We start from the raw sequence: 18,840 nt of genomic DNA on the forward strand, positions 1-18,840 counted from the left end.
CTGGGTTGAAAAGATCCACGGGAGAAGGGAAAGGCTACCCACTCCAGTATTCTGGCCTGGGGAATCTCATGGCCTGTAGAGTCCTTGAGGTCATAAAGAGTCAGACACAATTGAGTGACTTCCATTAGCACAGTGTAAACACAACATTTTGTGAAAAGGAACCTGAGATTTTCCAACAGGGAAAACTAGCTGGAGTTGTGGAATAGTGGCACTTTATTATAACAACTCCTTTTTATTTGTTTATCATTAAAAAAAAAAAGTCTCCTTTTTAGGCTCAAATTTTCCAGGAGTTAACCCCAGCCAAGGACACTTCAGGAAAGAGGAAGTTAAGTTGGGTCCATTTACACTTTTTTGGGGGGGGCTAAAGTAACACTATATCTACCGCCCCACCTTACACCTTCATGGGCTCATTATAATTTGACTTAAAATTCACAAAAGTTTTTATGTGGCTATTTCTGAAGGATTATCGTCTTTGTTCAAACATGATACCACATAACCAGGAAATGAATGAGTTTCCAAAAGTGATTTTAATTCTCATTTGGAACACCCTATTAGAATAATATTAAGATACATAAAACATGGTGAACAAATTTAAATCTTTTCCTTTGATGCTGCATGGCATGAGCTGTTAGCTTCCTTCCTACTCCCTGTATGGAGAAGCTATAGCAGTAATCTGATCAAAGTGTCTAGATGACTACAAGTTGGAAGTTTTCCTCCTGAGGATGGTGACCTTGGTTAGGAAGAAGAAAAATGTAGATAAATTTGTAATAACTAGACATGAAACTAGAAATGCATCTTCCTGCTACCTCCCAAAAAATTTGGAAAAGTTCCTTCATTCTTATATTATTACAAATAAGTCTCTAGGGCTTCTGAAAGGCATCAGAGGCTTGGTGGTATTTATAACTAGAAAAACAGACAAAGGAGGCTACAGACAGCCTATTCTAATTATAGCTACACTTGCATTCATAACTATTCTATTTTTCATTTTCCTCACACAGATCAGAAACCTTAAACAACTCCAAAGAGGCTAAGGAACTAGATCCTTAGCAAATAACTTGCATAAATTTAGAAACTGTATTAAACCAATATTTCATGTAATCTTACAGGTCACTAATATGTATGACTCTATAAATACTTATTGTTGAATAAATTAGAAACTTGCAGATTTCCAATTTATAGGCTATAGACAAAGACGTGGGACTGTGCTTCTGGATTGTTTTAGTCTTTTCCTAATGTCTCCAAATCCTGAAATTACTACTTAGATTATATCTATAGTCATGGAAACAGCTTCAGGGAAAGCAGGAAATGGGTACCGTGGGCATGCTTTCTCCTTCTAAAGTAGATTTTTTTTTTTTTAAAGTTGGTCTTAATTTGAGTGTATATGCATGATTACCCAAGAGAGCTTGTTAAAGTGCAGATTCATGGCCTGGATGCCCAGCAATCCTAATTTTTTTTGGTCTGGAGCAGAGCATAGCCACCTGCTCCTTTAATACACATCCCTTTCGGGTCTGATGCAGGAGGACTCACACACCAAGAAACACTGCCCTAACCTTTCAAAGGGATTCAAAATTATTTTCTGGATACAAATATTATTTGTTCATTTGAAAGATAATGGGCTTCAAAGAATAGCCCAAGGTTATGAGCTCAAGTCTCCTGGTTACCGGACCAGGAAATCTTTCTACTCTCCTTTTGGAAATTAGTCTTGAACCTCACCGTGACAGCTTCTAGTATGTTATTTAAATTAACTTTTGTATTATTGTTAAGCTTTCCACAGGGTTTTATTTATCTACCATCTAGAAGGTATGTTCCCAGGAGGCAAGAATTATGCTTATATATTTGAAAAAAATTTTTTCAATATTATTTAGTACTTATAATAAATATTTATAAGGCCCTCAATAAACATTTTAATTTTGGTTAAAATGCAATCTCTATGGCTTTAACCTCTGAGGCATGAAGCCACCTTCTTCGTGGATACCGCTTCAAACACACTTGTTCCAATACCTCACAGCCTGGTAGAAAATGGAAGCCACACCTAATATCCATTAGAAATTGGCAACCATGTACTTGGGCTCTGTTTTTTAGCCACAAGAAAAAGGCAGAGTCCCAGTAATGGCTTTGACTGATTACCTGGCAAGGGAAGTCAAGCCCTTGGGGTGTTCCAGACTCCCTTTGGCCTATAAACCTGTTTGAAAACCTGTTTCTCTGAATTTAAAGCTAAGCTCAATTGAGGTCAGTATTATAGTAATGTTAATAATTCTCCTGCGCTCAGCTTTCAGGCAGACTAGTACAATTCATCATTAACTTTATTTTCATGGCAAGGCAACTTTGGAGAAAATAGATCTAACTTAAACTATTTTATTTTGATTTTCTTTCCCTTAAGAAATAGTCCTGCCAATATTACTTCCTTTGGATTTTGTGCTTTGTAAACCTTAGCACCTTCCAACACCTGAAATAATTCCCTAAAATCAGAACAGGGCAGAATATACAAGATTTGGGATATCACCAGGGCAAGAACTTGAGGCTTTCAGAAAAAAATGTCAAGCTGCTGGGTCTGAAAGTAATTTTCAGTAATCAGGAAGTTTCCAAATCACCTCTGTTTTAGCTTACTTTTTAGGGGATATGATCCTGACCTATACTGACTGATCAACTATTTTGACAGAGTTAATTTCTTCCTCTTAGGACTCAAAAGCTATTGTGCACCCCGCTCTGAACAGACTGCTTCACTTCTGGTCAGTTGTCAGAAGCACATGCCAAAATAAACTACATCCTCTCCCCATATGGACTTCCAGTCCTGGGGCTGGGATTGGAGTGAGGATTCAAGGTGCTACTTTTTACTTGCTATAAGATCTCTCTCTTTTATTTCTGGAAACTGAAGAAGGAAAATGACTCAAGATACACATTGATTGGATCTTGCAACTAGTTTAACGTAAGAAAGGTGCTCCTTCACACTGAGGTTAAAACTATTATTTCCTCTTTGGAAAAAGGACCTGTAAATTTAGATGTTGCTTCTAATATATGAATTTATTAAGATGGATACAACTTCAACTTTAAAGCTTACCTAAACTGATTTGCTAACACTGAAATAAACAGTAAGTAATGGAGAAATAGTGAACTGAAATTACTCACTGCATATTATCTTTAAGAATTACCTAATCATATTGAGCTGCTTGTGGGCAGGGTCAAAGACTGATTTATTTTTGTATTTTCAGGAACTAGATCAATGCTTGCTATAACAAGTACTATGTAAATGCTTGCAATCTGGTGACTCAAAATTGTTATTTTTCCACAGCATGAAGAATGGTTAAAGAACTGCAGTTACTTAATGGCCAGTAGAGGGCAATCAAGTTAATTTTAAGAAATTTGTCAGGTTCAATTTAAACCCATCTTCAGCCCCAGTTCCAGTCTGGAAAGGCAGTATCCAGAACAGTCTCATTTAGCTTCCTGATTTCACTCTAATTTAGTTTTTCTATATCAGGACCGCCTTCTGCCCCTAAAAGAGAGTTTATGAAAGGGGAGGATCAGACGGGTTGGGGTGCATTGATTTAAATACCATAGCACTCTGCTTGGTTCATTCTTAGCCTAATCAAGACCATTTGACAATGGATAAACCTTAGCAGTGAAAAATCACAATAGAATCATTTGGTAGGATGTAGAGTAGGGCAGACTTTTTGGCTTTAAGTTTATTTGGTAGAAAACTGTAGATAAAGCCAGAAACCAATTCCATTTATAAGAATCAACCCAATACATCTTCATATTTAGGCATACAAATAGGATCAGAAAAAGTGCAAACTGTGGTTTTTAATCCATGGTTAGTAAAGAATTAATAGATGGAATAGTAAGGGCTATTTTTTTAAATCTTATTCATGTTTTTTAATGTATTTTTTTCAGATTTTTTTTTGTGTGTGTGTGTGGGGGGCCATATATGTGGCTTTCAGGATCTCAGTTCTCTTATCAGACATTGAAGCTGGGCCACAGCCTGGAATCCTAACCAGCAGGCCACCAGGGAACTTCCTTTTTCAGAATTTTATAGCAAACGAATATTTCTACCAGATTAAAAACAACAACAACAACACTGTAAATTATGTAGCACTTCCTACGAACAATTTAGAGAAGAGGAAGGCATAACTGATTTTCCTGAAACTCCCTCGAAAAGGGCCTGACTTGTCTTTGCCAGTCTCCCCTCGGCCCCTGCAGTCTCAGAGCGGCTGGGGGCATTCAGAGGGTCCTGGGACATCCCCTAGCTCGATTATTTGGTGCTCCTGTGACCATGCTAACACACGGGCTTCCACTTCTTTCTTAACCACAGCCTCAAGAAAGACTTTTCTTCTACATTTCATTGTTTGATATTGCATTTTTTCTATCTCTACAGAGCCCTGTATCTTTCCTGTGTTATTTTTAGTCATCCTTGCAGGGAAAAAAAAAAAGTCAGCCAGGGTTTCTGGCATGTCAGCTTTTCATGGAGGGAACACAAAGTAGCGCTCCCAGCAAGCCTCATAAAACACAGGATTTATGGGAGACCTTTCATCTACATCCAGTTAAAATGTTCCCTGCTAGGCGACTGAGAGCGCATGGAAACCATCATTTGCAAAGGCCTTACTTTAAGGACTGGATACAGAGGCTCAAATGTTGCTTCAGCTCCTCTTCCTTTTCATAGGACTCCAGTACACCGTGCGCTTCATCGTGCTGATAGCAGTAGATTTTATAAATATCTTCCAGTGGCCCTTTAATCTGCAAGAATACCTCTCCTGATAAATCCAAAACAAAGGCAAGATGACATCAAGTCAGACCAAACTGGCACTTCATGTATTTATTTTGCAACAATGTTGATTAGTGTTAAAAAGTTGGGTGGGCTGCATTTTATGCCCATGTTATGGGAGGGGGGTGGAGGGGGGTGACAACATTGAGTCACCTTCTTTTCTCCCTTTTTTTTTCTTTTTCTTTGCACCCTCCTCCTTCTCTTTTCTTTTCATCCCTTTCCTCTTTTCTTTTGTAAAATAAAGGATAATGAGCTTAATGAATATGCGAAGCAAAAGAAAGCTGGTTTTCTCAGATTATGCACTTGGCTGGTGTAGAGAGTCCTGGTATAAACAAAGAGAAGGGGCATCCCTCACCACCTGCTTCTATGAGGGTAACTGCCCACCCTGGGAGGAATTCAGGATGAAAAACCACATGAGGCACTTGGTGCTTTGGATAAACAGGTCCTTTGATAGTTGGGTGTATGTCTCAGGAAGCATTTCCATGACCCCAGACTCTTGCATCTTGCCGTTCATAGAAAAGCACTAAAATTATTAACTTGAAATATCTGTCCTTTGTGACTAGCAGCAATCTTTTACTGAGATGTATGCTTGATTACATGTATTTCCTAGCTCCCAAAATCATGTATGAATTGGCTTCTCTTCCCCCTCTTTGGCATAGTTTCGTCAGAGCCACTAAGAGGTCATCTCCTGGGCTAGAGTCCTCAGTAAGTCCTTGAATAAAACTTAAACTCATGACTCTTACATTGTGGGTTTTTCTTACATTGTGGGTTTTTCTTTGACATGAGTTAAAGGCTGCACTTAAAATCAGTCTGTATGGTACAGGCCAGGTCGTACTACAGACTTGGACAGGTTATGACTTGGACAAGTTATTTTTTACTCTTTGAACCTGTTTCCTCATCTATAAAACAGAGACATTAATAGATCCAGTTTCATAGGGTCATTATAAAATTAAAGAGATTGTGTATGCAACGTTCAGATTACAATACACAGGTAGCAAATGCCCAAAATGAAGCCGTTATTGTGTTAGAGTGAGTATGTCCAGCTCTTTGTGATGCTATGGACTGAAAAGCCTGCAAGGCTCCCCTGTCCATGGGATTTCCCAGGCAAGAACACTGGAGCAAGTGGCCGTGCCCTCCTCCAGGGGATCTTCCCAACCCAGGGATCAAACCTGGATTTCTTATGTCCCTGCAATGGCGGGTGGATTCTATACCACTAGTTAGAGGTGTGGAGAGTAAAATTTCAGGTTCCAGGTCAATCATTTTTCTGTGTTTATTTTACTAACATTTCCTGAGTTTGTCTGAAACATATACAATGAAGTTGAGGAAAATAAAATATTTTCTCTTACATGATAATGGAAAGAATTGGCCATCATTCCTGTTACAAATCAGTTGGATGATACTATAAACCAGGGTTATGACTATTCATAAAGCAACTTGGGCTAATTATGTCCAGGCATTTAAGGAGTCCTTTTTGATATATGATAAAATGGGGTCTATCACTGATGGCTCAAGTACATATTGGATAATAGTTTGATTTGAATGTCACTTCATCTAATAAAAATGCATCCACTACCCAACCCAGAATTGTGTTAAGGTGATTTGGAAAACACAGAAGAAATATGTAATAGATCTGCTGTCAAAAACATTGTGAATTTGGGATTGATAATGACTGGCACTGAACTAATTGCCAGTGATATGGACTTGCTAATCTGGCTCTATTATAGGAACAAAAGTCATTCTTCCTACAGAAATAGAAGTGCCCTTTAGATTTTCAACATATTTTGGTTACATTAACTACCTGAATCCTTATACATACGAGGAGAAAGGGGCTTATTAATCCATATTAAATAAGGATGGACAAATCTAACTTCAAAACAAATAAATGGTTTTTCCACAGTTCAATCAGGAGGTGGAGAGCCAGGATTAGAGGCCGTATTCTCCTCATTTTCTCCTTAGATTTTAGCCACCCCCCCCCACCCCCCCCACCCCCCCCCCCCGCATAGGAGAATTTTGCTGGATGTTGGACACAGTGACACAATTGGTAGAAACACTGGAGTCAGAATCAGAAGTCATTGTCACAATCGTGTGGTAACTATGGGAATGACTTAAAAAAAAATTCTTTGGGCCTTTTACACTTGAGGTGAATTTGAGAATTAAATGAGACGTGGATGTAAAATCAGCTGGCACTGACGAGTTCCTCCATACATGTCACTTGCTTTCTAATGCTGCTGTACTATCTGGAGAATTAAAACACTAGTTCTTCAACTTTTAAAAGTTTGTATGGCAGTGTAGTTGATTTGCAATGTTGTGTTAGTTTCAGATGTACAGCAAAGTGAATCAGTCATATACATATATGACTGATATATATATATATATATATAATCTCCAATCTTTTTCACATTCTTTCCCCATATAGGTTATTGCAGAATATTGAGTAGAGTGCCCTGTGCTATAACAGTAGGTACTTGTTAGTTATCTATTTTATATATAGTAGTGTGTTAATATGTTAATTCCAATCTCCTAATTTATCACTTCCCATCACATTCTCCCTTTGGTAGCCATAAGTATGATTTCCAGATCTGTGACTCTGTTTCTGTTTTGTAAATAAGTTCATTTGTATCATTTTAAAATTAGGGTTTACATATAAGTGATAGCATGTGGCATTTATCTTTCTCTGCCTGACTTGCTTCTCTTAGTATAATAATTTCTAGGTCCACCCATGTGGCTACAAAATGCCTTGTTTCATTCTTCTTTATGGTTGAGTAGTATTCCATTGTATATATGTGCCAAATCTTCTTTATCTGTTCTTCTGTGGATGGACATTTAGGTAAATTTCACATCTTGGCTATTGTAAATAGTGCTACAATGAATATTGGCATATATGCATCTTTTCAAGTTATGGTTTTCTCTGGATATATGCCTAGGAATGGGATTGATGGATCACATGATAGGTCTGCTTTTCATTTTTTGAGAAACCTCTATACCGTTCTCCATAGTGTCTGTACCAACTTACATTCCCACCAACAGCGTGGGAGGGTACCCTTTTCTCCACACCCTCTCCAGCATTATTTGTAGATTTTTTGATGATGGCAGGGCTTCCCTGGTGGCTCAGATGGTAAAGAATCTGCCTGCAATGCGGGAGACTTCGGTTCAATCTCTGGGTGGGGAAGATCTCCTGGAGGAGGGCATGGCAACCCACTCCAGTATTCTTGCCTCAAAAATCCCATGGACAGAGGAGTCTGGAGGGCGACAGTCCATGGGGTCTCAAAGAGACCTGACTGAGTGACTAAGCACATTCTGACCAGTATGAGGTGATACCTCATTGTAGTCTTGATTTTTTGTATTTCTCTAGTAATTAGTGATATTGAGCGTCTTTTAAGGTACTTTTTGGTCATTTGTATATCTTTTTGGAGAAAAGTCTATTTAGATCTTCTGCCCATTTTTCCATTAGTTTTTTTTTTTTTTAATATATTGAGTTGCATGAGCTGTTAGTATATTCTGGAGATTTACCCCTTGTTGGTTGCTTTATTTGCAAATATTTTCTCCCATTCTGAGGGTTGTCTTTCCATTTTGTTTATGATTTCCTTTGCTGTGCAAAAGCCTTTAAGTTTAATTATGTTTCATTTGTTTATTTTTGTTTTTATTTTTACTAATATACTAATAATTTTAAAGTATTATAAAGTGTTATGTTATGTTCTAATTTGTGCATACTAAGTCGTTTCAGTCATGGCCAATGATTTGCACCCCCATGGACTGTAGCCCACCAGGCTCCTCTGTCCATGGGATTCTCCAGGCAGGAATACTGGGTTGCTGTGTCCTCCTCCAGGGGATCTTCTGGAATCAGGGATCAAACCCACATCTCTTACGTCTTCTACATTGTCAGGCAGGTTCTTTACCACTGAGCCACCTGGGAAACCCATTTTCCTAATTTACATACAACTAATGAAAGATGTTTCTTTGTTTTCATTTATGGGATTTCCCTACGATTAAAATTAGACTCTGCATGTGTGTATATATTTTACTTCGGTTTTTTTTTTAATTTTTTTTGGACTTGTAAGAAAATGCAGTGACTGTAAGCATTTTTGGAAGTGAAGGGATCAGGGCTTCTTATTAGATTTCTGGGATTTTACTGAATTGGTCCTCTTGCCAGTGGAGGTCTTGTAGATTCACCCTTCACGACAGTTAGCAACACAAATAGTAAGAAAAGAGAGTAGTTAAAAGAGGAGAGAATAAGACAGTGGCTAAATTTAGGGTTGGGCACTAAAAAAAGGCAAGCCTTGCAGTCACTGCAGCAGGCAGCAAATGGGAGAGAGGGCTTTGGCTGGGCTAGGGAGTCAAGGCTCAGATGGGCTTGGCAGTAAGTCAGGAAGGGGGAACCTGAATACCTGCAGCCCAATGCAGAGAAAATTGTCAATATGTATGTTCACTACAAGGCAGGTTAGAGTAGAGACAAAGGAAGAAAGAGGTCTGGACAATCTCATAAATCCACAATAGGATCAAGTCAGAAAGTCAAAACACAAAGGACAAAGTCATTTATTTTACACACAACGAAACCATTAATTGTAAATTCTCTTGTATTTTCTTTAAGAGAAATGTTCTAGCTTGAAAAAATTTATAGCTCTCTCCTGAGCAGCAGAGTTGAATTTTTTACTCTTTTCCAAGTAAAATTCTGTTGGGCCTCTAATACCAATGATTAAAGTTAAAAGATATTTAAGCGCTCTAATTGAAAGTCATCTATTCACCCAGAGGCCAAGCACAATACTGGCGGGCAGAATATTTGATTCCCCTCCCAGCCCCACCAATGTATTCTGCTTCATAATAGTGCAGATGAAGCGATGTGTCTTGCAGCAAAAAAAAAAAAAAAAAGATTCTGTTTCCACGGTAACGTAACTCTGGGCTGCGTTTCTTCAGCAGTGAAGGACAACTGCTCTGTCTACTGTATGCGGGTTTGAAGGGATGATTAGGAGTGGAGAAGGCACTGAGCCAAGACCGGCAAAGGTAATTTCTCTCCTGGATATCTGTCACAAAAGCACCAGAATCCTATGAAATAAATACAACTATTGTGTGCTTCTTTTTTAAAAATTCTGCATCCCAGGACTTTCTACATTGGCTTCTCCTCAGAATAACTGCCATGCAAAAGGAGGAAGAAAATGCACTTTTAAAAATGCACTTACTTATCTCCTTTAAGAACAACTCTCAGGATTACTGAACACATTTTATGTCCTGGCATCACTATCCTGTGGGCCACATTGCTCCCTTCACTAACGTAAACATATTCATGTTCTTTTTGGCCCACCTCTTCTTTACCTCCAGACTCTCATGTGTATCCCTAAGATGTACCAAACCAAGTGATAGGGTTCTATATTATTCTGAGCCCACTGCTAGATGAACTTCCTTTGCAGGTAGGTAATCTGGGGTGGGTGAAACCAATAATGCCCAAGAAGCCTGTCAGAGGCCTTGTTTAGGAAAATGGCATAAAAGGAAATGAAGCAGTTACAGTCTTTATTTGGGGGCTTCCCTGGTGGCTCAGAGGCTAAAGCGTCTGCCTGCAGTATGTGAGACCTGGGTTCGATCCCTGGGTTGGGAAGATCCCCTGGAGAAGGAAATGGCAACCCACTCCAGTATTCTTGCCTGGAGAATCCCATGGACAGAGGAGCCTGGTGGGCTTCAGTCCATGGGGTCACAAAGAGTTGGACACAACTGAGCGACTAGTTCATCCTAATTTGATAGCCATTTAATGAGTGACTGTGATGGTGCATGCTCAGTCATGTCTGACTCTTTGTGACCCCATGGACTATAGCCCACCAAGCTTCTCTGTCCATGGAATTTTCCAGGCAAGAATACTGGAGGGGTTGCCATTTCCTCCTCCAGGGGATCTTCCCGACTCAGGAATGGAACCAGAGTCTCTTGCATCTCCTGCTCTTTGGCAGGTGGATTCTTTATCACTGTGCTACCTGGGAAAGCTGATGAGTGACTAGCATGCCCTAAGTACTTTGGTAGGTTTGCAGAGAAAAAGAATCAACATTTCCCTCAAGGGACTTATGAAGGTCAGTAAAGGAGAGAGAAGAGAAAACTCCATTTAGCATGCTATGGGAAAAGTATGACAGTAGCTATAAATACAGAGGGTGAGCCATTCTGCTCTTGAGAAACTTTCAGCTCTTTCCATAAGAGTCTGCCCTTGAAGTAGGAGCTATGAGTGAGTACAAAAGCACAGAGATGCATGGAGGAAGCAAGTTCTGCTCAGAAACTGCAAGTGATCTCATATGGCGGGCTGGTGCCACACCTGGGGGGAGGATTCAGAAGAGACTGTATAGATAGGCAGGGGCCAGACCGTGGAAGACTTTGTGCATCATTAAGAAGTTGGAACTTTAACCTGAAGGTGATGGAGAAGCACTGATGGATTTTAGGCAGCAAATTAACATGAAGAGACTGTATTTTAGAAAGTTTACTATGGGAGTTAGTCATCTGAACAATGGAATTTGGGGGAGGAGTTAGGGAGATTGGAAAAGAGAAACCAATTGAAAGGCTTCTGTAACTATATAAGAAATAAGTAATAAGGGCTAAAGTAGAATATTATAGCGGTTGAGAGAGCACTCTCAAATCAACTGCCTGGTATCAGATTCTGGGTTTACCATTTACTCATGTGACATTTGGGAAAATTACCTGATTTCTCTGTTTCTAAATTTCCTCATCTGTAGTAGAAAATAATCATAATGGTAGAGTTGTTTAATGATTAAATGAGTTAAAATATGTAATGTATCTATATGGGCATGTGCAAATGTTCATTAGATGTTAGTTAGAACCATGAGAGCAAAATCAGGGAGGATGAAGAAGAGAGAACAAAAAAAGGACATTGAACATGTAAGAGATGAAGAGGATAACTCCAGACATATCTCAGGAATCCGGTTTCAGTAAACATGTGCGTAGACAACGATGAGAAGATAAAGAGAGTGTTTTTATGACAACAAGTTTAATTTTAGAAGTATCGAGTTTGAGTCACCCATAGTATATTAAAGTGAGGAGCCCTTTATGGAATTGCAGTATGAGTCTGGGATTCAGGAAATAGAAGATCTAGAAAAGAGATTAGGGCTTCCCTGGTAGCTCAGCCAGTAATCTTCCTGCAATGCAGGAAATCCCTGTTTGATTCCTTGTTGGGCAGATCCCCTGGAGAAGGGATAGGCTATCCACTCTAGTATTCTTGGGCTTCCCTTGTGGCTCAGTTGGCAAAGAATCCGCCTGCAATGTGGGAGACCTGGGTTCAATCCCTGGTTTGGGAAGATCCCCTGGAGGAGGGCATGGCAACCCACTCCAGTATTCTCGCCTGGAGAATCCATGGACAGAGGAGCCTGGCAGGCTACAGTCCATGGGGTTGCAAGGAGTCGGACACTACTGAGGCAACTTAGCAAGCACACATCTTATTTAAGCTGGTAAGGTTTTGTTCTTTAATTTTATGTTTAGATAAGAGGATGGGTGTTCTCTAAACTCATTGTGATAATCACTTCATGATGTATATAAATGAAATCATTATGCAATACACCTTAAACTTATACAGTGCAATATATCAATTATATCTCAATGAAACTGGAAGGAAAAAATCTCAAGCATAAACTGTGATCTAAGATATATCCCAAAAGGCAGTTCTGTAGTTCCGAGTAAAACTTGATTGTCAGGACAGAGCATTCAGAATACAGAGACGTGAGTGGGACCTCTCTGAGGACGGAACGTAGGTATGACCCCCTTCCAGAAAAGAAGCTCTGAGATCTGAGTAAGATAATACAAACCTCTGATTGTCACTTCCCGAGTGAGTAAATATGCCATCACCAGATGAAAAAGCTTTCCTGGCAGCTTGCAGCAGACTGACTAGGAGAGCTCCCCATGGTCTGCTGTCCTCCCTGGATGGGAGCCCGGCCACTGGGACTAAACAAGGCAGCAGCTCAGCCAGCCCAAATGCCAGGTGTATACATTTTATTCCTTTTATTCTGAGCCTCCTCTGTTCTCCAGGGGAAGGCAAAATGAGGAGGGAGGTGAGAAGGAAGAGGTTGGAGCGTAAATGCTGCTTACAGAAGCTACTATCCTTTGCCTTTGGTCTCGTTTAGTTCCTGCCTCGCCTGGGGATAACACTGACTACTAAGAGATACTCCAGGGACCCTGGTTAGGGTTGTGAAATTCAAACCCAAATGCCAGGTGGAATGTGCAGCCACAGGATTCAAACAAGCATGTCCCTTGAGTATCAATTTTATAAAGATATTTGAAGGAAAAAAACCATTATTTTCATGTGAAAGGAGAGCATGGAAAATTTACTTGAATTCTTAAGATAAATGAGATTTCAAATTATTTCATGCCTGTGGCTGTGGCTTCAGGTTGGAACTCCACATTCCCTGGGGCTCATGAAATTTCTCTTCTGATGTTAGGAATTATTCGGTTAAAAATTTTCAGAAGTGCTACTGTATGATAAATTCAGAAAAATGTGTTCATTGGATCTGACAATTGTGAGGTCTCTGGTGACGTGGTAACAGCAATTTTAGAGAAGTGGTTTTAGGAGGGAACAGGGTGAGACCAATAAGGGGTTGATAGACCATAAAAGGGAAAAAAGAGAAAAGAAGGGAGCCAGAGCAGACTGTGAGGTCCTGTCCCATGACCACAGTTGGGACCAGTGCCATGGAGGACAGTGTCATAATTGTGCTGGGGTCTTTCAAAGGAAAGGCTATTCCATCACTGACAGTGTAACAGGTGGGCAGGATAAACTGAGGAGCATTAGTAGGCAATAGAGATGGACAGTATGTAATATGTAATAAGACCTATGTTAGGAAGAGCTAGGGCTCCCTTATAACTGTGTCTAGAATTAGTGATGCTATTTGGAGAAACTCAGGCTCTTAGCTTTTTCGTCTGAACAGTGAGATGGTTGGATTGGAATGGGGCTTCCCTGGTGACTCAGATGGTAAAGAATCTGCCTGGAATGCAGGAGACCTGGTTTTGATCTCTGGGTTGGGAAGACCTCATGAAAGGAATGGTAGCCCACTCCAGTATTCTTGCCTGGAGAATTCCAGGGACAGAGGAGCCTGGTGGGCCACAGTCCATGGGATCGCAAAGAGTTGGATAAGACTGAACGACTACACTTTCTTTTCTTTTTAAGTATTAGTCTAGCACTAATAATCAAGGATAAAGCTATTTATTTTGATAATAACTCAAGGTCTCTTTCTGAACCTTTTTGACTTCCTGGATACCTTAATTCCACATTGGGGTTTTTATAACAATTCACACATTAAGGAAACACTGGTTCTCTGAGCATTGAAAGTTAAAATGTTTCTGCTGCCTAGGTTGGGAAAAGGTACAGTAACTTTTCCCTCCTCAGGACTGATAATGCTAAGGACTGCATTCTTAGACCAACCCATGTCTCCCCATTTATCCACCTTGTTAAATACCTCTCTTGAGAATGTGTGCCTCTGCTCACCTACCTATGGAATAATGTGTGTGTAAAATGAGATCATGAGGTATAGGAGAAGTCACTGGGAAAGGTTTCTATTTCCCCCAAATGAAAAAAGCTGGAGTAGGAGGTGGTTTTGCTCTTATTACCTGCAGGAAGCGTGCTTAGCAGTAGAGTAACCATCTTGGGGCCATGAAGCCAAACACCACAAGTTAAGTGGGAAGGAAAAAGTTGGAAGTAGCCAGCAAGTACTGTCTCTGTTCTAGACTATTGAGTTATGGATTTCTTGTTATATGAGGGGAAAAAGTCCTTTTGGTGAAGGTTCTATTCCAGGCAGGCAAGGGCAGTCCTCACTGATCAAGCGCCTTGCCCCAGCACGGAGGTGGCAGGGATGGAGCCAGTGTCAGGGCACAGATCTGGCTCCCTCCAAAGGCTATGTTCTTGCCAGGCTCTTGTACCCCTCAAGTGTGGCATCCCTGCTAACAGCTTCTCCTCCTGGCTTCCTCACAGTTGGGAGAGTGTTCAGGGACTCAGAGCACTCTGACACTCACAGGGTGTAGGACTTCTGTGTGTATTCTCTACAATATCTGACTTTTCACAACTCCTTTCAAGTCTAACGGCACAACTCAGCCACTGACCCCCCAGGAGCCAGCTCCACATTGTAGAACTTCACTTTCTCCTCAGAGAACAGAACTATAGAACTTGTTACTAAGCCCTCCCGGTTTTCTTTTTATTATGAGAAATTAGTCCTGGTAGACCTGGGGCCCACCCCTGACCTCACTCAGGGGACCGGAGGTCCAACTTTTGCATTGTATCCTGGTGACTGCCTCCTGCTGAGTTTTCCTTTCCTCTGTGGATTTGTGTGTATTTGACCTTGAATGCTACCCCCCCCCCCCCACCTTTTCTTCTGTCCTGTTTTCTGAAGCTGACAGCTTTCTTGTCACTGACAGTATTTGGAATAAAACGCCCTGACCTTTCGCTGCTGTGTCTGGGTCTCCGTCCACCTGCTGGCCTCACATATCCCACTGAGCAGGGGTGAAACCCTCAAACCTGCCCTCACTGGTCAGGATGAACAAGGCCAGGCCTTTCCATGTTCTGAGTAACACACACACACACACACACACGCGCGCGCGCATGTGATATAATAGTACCAGAACAGTGATTCAGGTGAACTTCTTTGTGGCATCTCCCACACAGCATCATTGTCAATGGCTAATCTCTTTTCACAGAATCATGGCTAAGGGCGCAGATTCCTGCTTCAGGGACACACAAGAGACAGAGCTTTAGGAGAACAAAGGACTGCCACAGAGTAATGGGGCTTCACCCACTCCATCTTCAAAGAACAGAAAGCTCTATACTGTCTTTGTCTCCAAGGATAAACTCACCCTGAGGAAAAAGCATCTGAGAAACTGTAATTCTTATACCACAAGCCTCTGTCGGCTCTGGTTCTCTTTACTGTGTGTGTGAAGTAAGCAGAGAAAGTAACCTCAAACATGTTCATAACTCAGTCTTTTAAAAATACTTTGAAACATTACAACATTGTTGAAAATTTATAGACGAGGACACAGCCCTGTTTTGGTTCTCTGTCACTATGTAACAAAGCACCTTAAAATTTAGTGCCTTAAGAGGAAGGACCATTTGATCTTCTCTCCTGATTCTGTGGGTTGGCAGGTATCAGCTCAGTGGTTCTGCTTTACTTGAGGTTTGCTGGGGCTGCAGCCATTCAGAGACTTAACTGGCTGGATGGTCCAAGGTGGCTCGTTCCCAAGTCTGGGTGCCTTGGCAGGGAGGCTGGGACAGTGGGACCACTTTCTCACTAGATGGTCTCAGGTCTAATCTTTCTCCATGTGATATTCCACTAGGTTAGTTGAATTTCTTAAATGGCAGGCTCCCTAAATCAACAAAATGTAGAAACGTCCAGCTTTCTTAAGGCTATGCCAACCTTAAGACTTTGGCACAGGGTCTCTTCCTATGCATTGTATTAGCTGATGACTCTCAGGGTCATCAAAAGTCATTATGGGACCAGACTGCATGGCAGTGTGAATTCCAGAAGGCACAGTTCCTTGAGGACCGCCTACTGCAATTGCTGTTCACTTTATCAAATGTGGAAATGATACTTGCTATCTCAAATCATCCTCCACAGGAGGAAACATGTTGCCATAGTATCAATAGATAGATACATTAGCACACATATTGGGAACACCTGGAAACCACACACACCCATGAATCTTTGTTTGAAAAACATGATCCGGATCTCTAAAAAGTTCACATTTTGTATATAAGAAATCAAGCTTTGTGAATGGGTGGGTATGTTTAATATTCTCAGGATCATAACAAGTTAGTAACATGCATTGGCTACTGATGAAGGATGGGCACTGGTTATCATTATATACATTATTTTATTTGATCTTCATAAATTCTCTATGGGGTAGGTATTATTGCCTCAAATTTAGTTCAGTGGGGCTTTGCGACTTGCCTACAAGCCCACATCTAGCAACCGCTGAGCCTGGATATAAACTAAATCAACCTGAGATCACAGCCTGTGAGTTCTTCAGCTCTGCACTGTCACTTTACTTGTTTGGTCCTTGTTCACTATTCATTTGTTACAAAATGATCTTTAAGTGGAAACAAGAGTCACTTCTCACACTCCCATCCCTAAACATTTCAAACCCATTTCCTATCTAGGCAGCCTGCCTAAGACAAGATTTTAAAATCCAGTTTCTATCTTGGCACGATAGTCCAGACAACTTCCCAGAGTTCTCAGATCTACAAACATGTGCTTTGCTGTGCTTAAACTTGAACCTCATCCAAATCTCAAGTTTTTTTATTGAGTAAAACTCTCCTGGCTTATCTATGTATCAGGAAAGTTTCCCCTTTGGCACTAGAGCTGTGAATCACAAACTCTTTTCGTGCCATCTAAGGACAAAGAAATGGAACAGATGTGCTTCTCATTTTGTGGCAACATGATTTGGATATCTCACCCCAAATCAGTTTACTTTTTGGAATGCAAAATGAAAGATTTAGTGATGAAAAGTGCCAGAGAACTCCACTGATATGGCTACTTGTACTCCTTGTCACTACGCCCCAGTCACCTTGAACTGCGGTCCTTTATAAGACCTTCCCATACTCTTCCTCCTTGAGGCCTCTGTGCCTTGTCATATAAGAAGTCTTTTGCTCAAATCTCCATCTTTGTAAATTGTAAATTTCCATCGCTTAAAAGCCACCTTCCAAATCAAGTTTTTCTTTATTATCTGAGCTGAATCAGTTAATCTCTTCTCTGTATCTGTATTAGTAAGCTATTGTTGCAGGAAATCACCCCCCTTCCCCACCCCAAGAAAACTTTAAAGGCTTAAAACAACACTATTTATCTGCTCATGATTCTCCAGGTTGATGATATGAGTAGAGCTCAGCTGGGATGGCCTGTCTTCTTGTGGTGTTAATGGGATTTATTGATAGGTTTGCCGTTTGTAGCATGAAGTCAGCTGGCCAAGCAGGGCCTGACTCGCATGTTCAAGGCCTTGACTGTGTTGACTGGCATGACTGGGTTGTTTGAAACTTCTCTCTCCCTGAACAGACAGTGACTGTCACAAGGCCATTATAGAATATCACTTTGCCACATTTTATTGGTCAAAGAAAGTCATGAAGCCAGGCCAGATATAAAGGGTAGGGAAATTAAAATTATGCCTCAACTCTTTCTTTTCAACTGTGGTCTTACTGGTTTACTTTTTATTTTCATAAATTTTCTATAATCTTCCTCAGTATTGCAACGCATCATTAGTAAGCTTGAAATTGTGAACAACTTCAATTGGGTTTTCTCTGCAAACCATTATATTTTAAGCATTGTGAATTAATTTTATGTTTTTTAGGAAAGTTGCAAAAATAGTACCAGTCATTTTCAAATATCCCTCACTCATTTTCCCCAATATTCCATTGACATAGTACAATTTTCAGTAAAAGGAAATGACATTTGCTGTAATACTATTAACTAAAAACTTTACTTGGAATTTTGACACTAGTGGTATCTTACCATTCTAGTCTATATAGGCTCCCACTTGCATTTATTTGTTGCTCCTCATTAGTCTTCTGCCAGTCTTTAAGAGTTCCTCCTCAGTCTTACAATGTCTTTAATGACCTTGGCATTTTCGAACCATATTCATCAGTTATTTTCAGTGTCTTTCATTCGAATTTGTACTGTCTAACATTTTCTACTGATTGGACGTGATTGCACACCATTTTGGACAAAAGGACCACAGGTGTGACGTGATGCCCTATGTCACAGGTTCATGATATGAATGTATGTTACTTCCTGGGACTGTTGACCTTGATCACTCACTTGGTTAAGATACTTTTTGCCTGGTTTCTCACTGAAAAGTTACCATCTTTCCCTTTGAAGTTAATGCTTATGTTGGAGACACTTTGAAACTATGAAAATATATTTCTCCTCAAACTTCCACTCGATAAATCTGGCATCACCCAGTGGAGTCTTCTATGATAATTATGATGATGACTGTAGTTTTTACCTAATGGAGATTTAAAAGTTTCCTCTTTCCTTTATATTTATTCGCTGAAATTTAAGTAAGGAAGAGCTTTCTTTTCTCACTTATTCATATCAGTATGGACTCTGTTTTATTCTATGGTTAAAATCTAATACTAGCATTAT

General features: G+C 40.3%; 1 protein-coding gene across 1 annotated transcript in view; it reads right to left on the reverse strand.

Moving 5' to 3' along the window:
• The window catches only part of ARHGEF38 (Rho guanine nucleotide exchange factor 38), a 140,844-nt gene that overhangs the window by 49,548 nt on the left and 72,456 nt on the right, over positions 1–18,840 (reverse strand). Inside the window, exon 4 of the mRNA XM_020901215.2 lies at positions 4,598–4,745. Within this exon, the coding sequence (XP_020756874.2) occupies positions 4,598–4,745 (148 nt within the window). The remainder of the gene's footprint in view (positions 1–4,597; positions 4,746–18,840) is intronic.

This window comes from Odocoileus virginianus, chromosome 21 (genome assembly GCF_023699985.2).
Source record: "Odocoileus virginianus isolate 20LAN1187 ecotype Illinois chromosome 21, Ovbor_1.2, whole genome shotgun sequence".
NCBI classification, from domain to species: domain Eukaryota; kingdom Metazoa; phylum Chordata; class Mammalia; order Artiodactyla; family Cervidae; genus Odocoileus; species Odocoileus virginianus.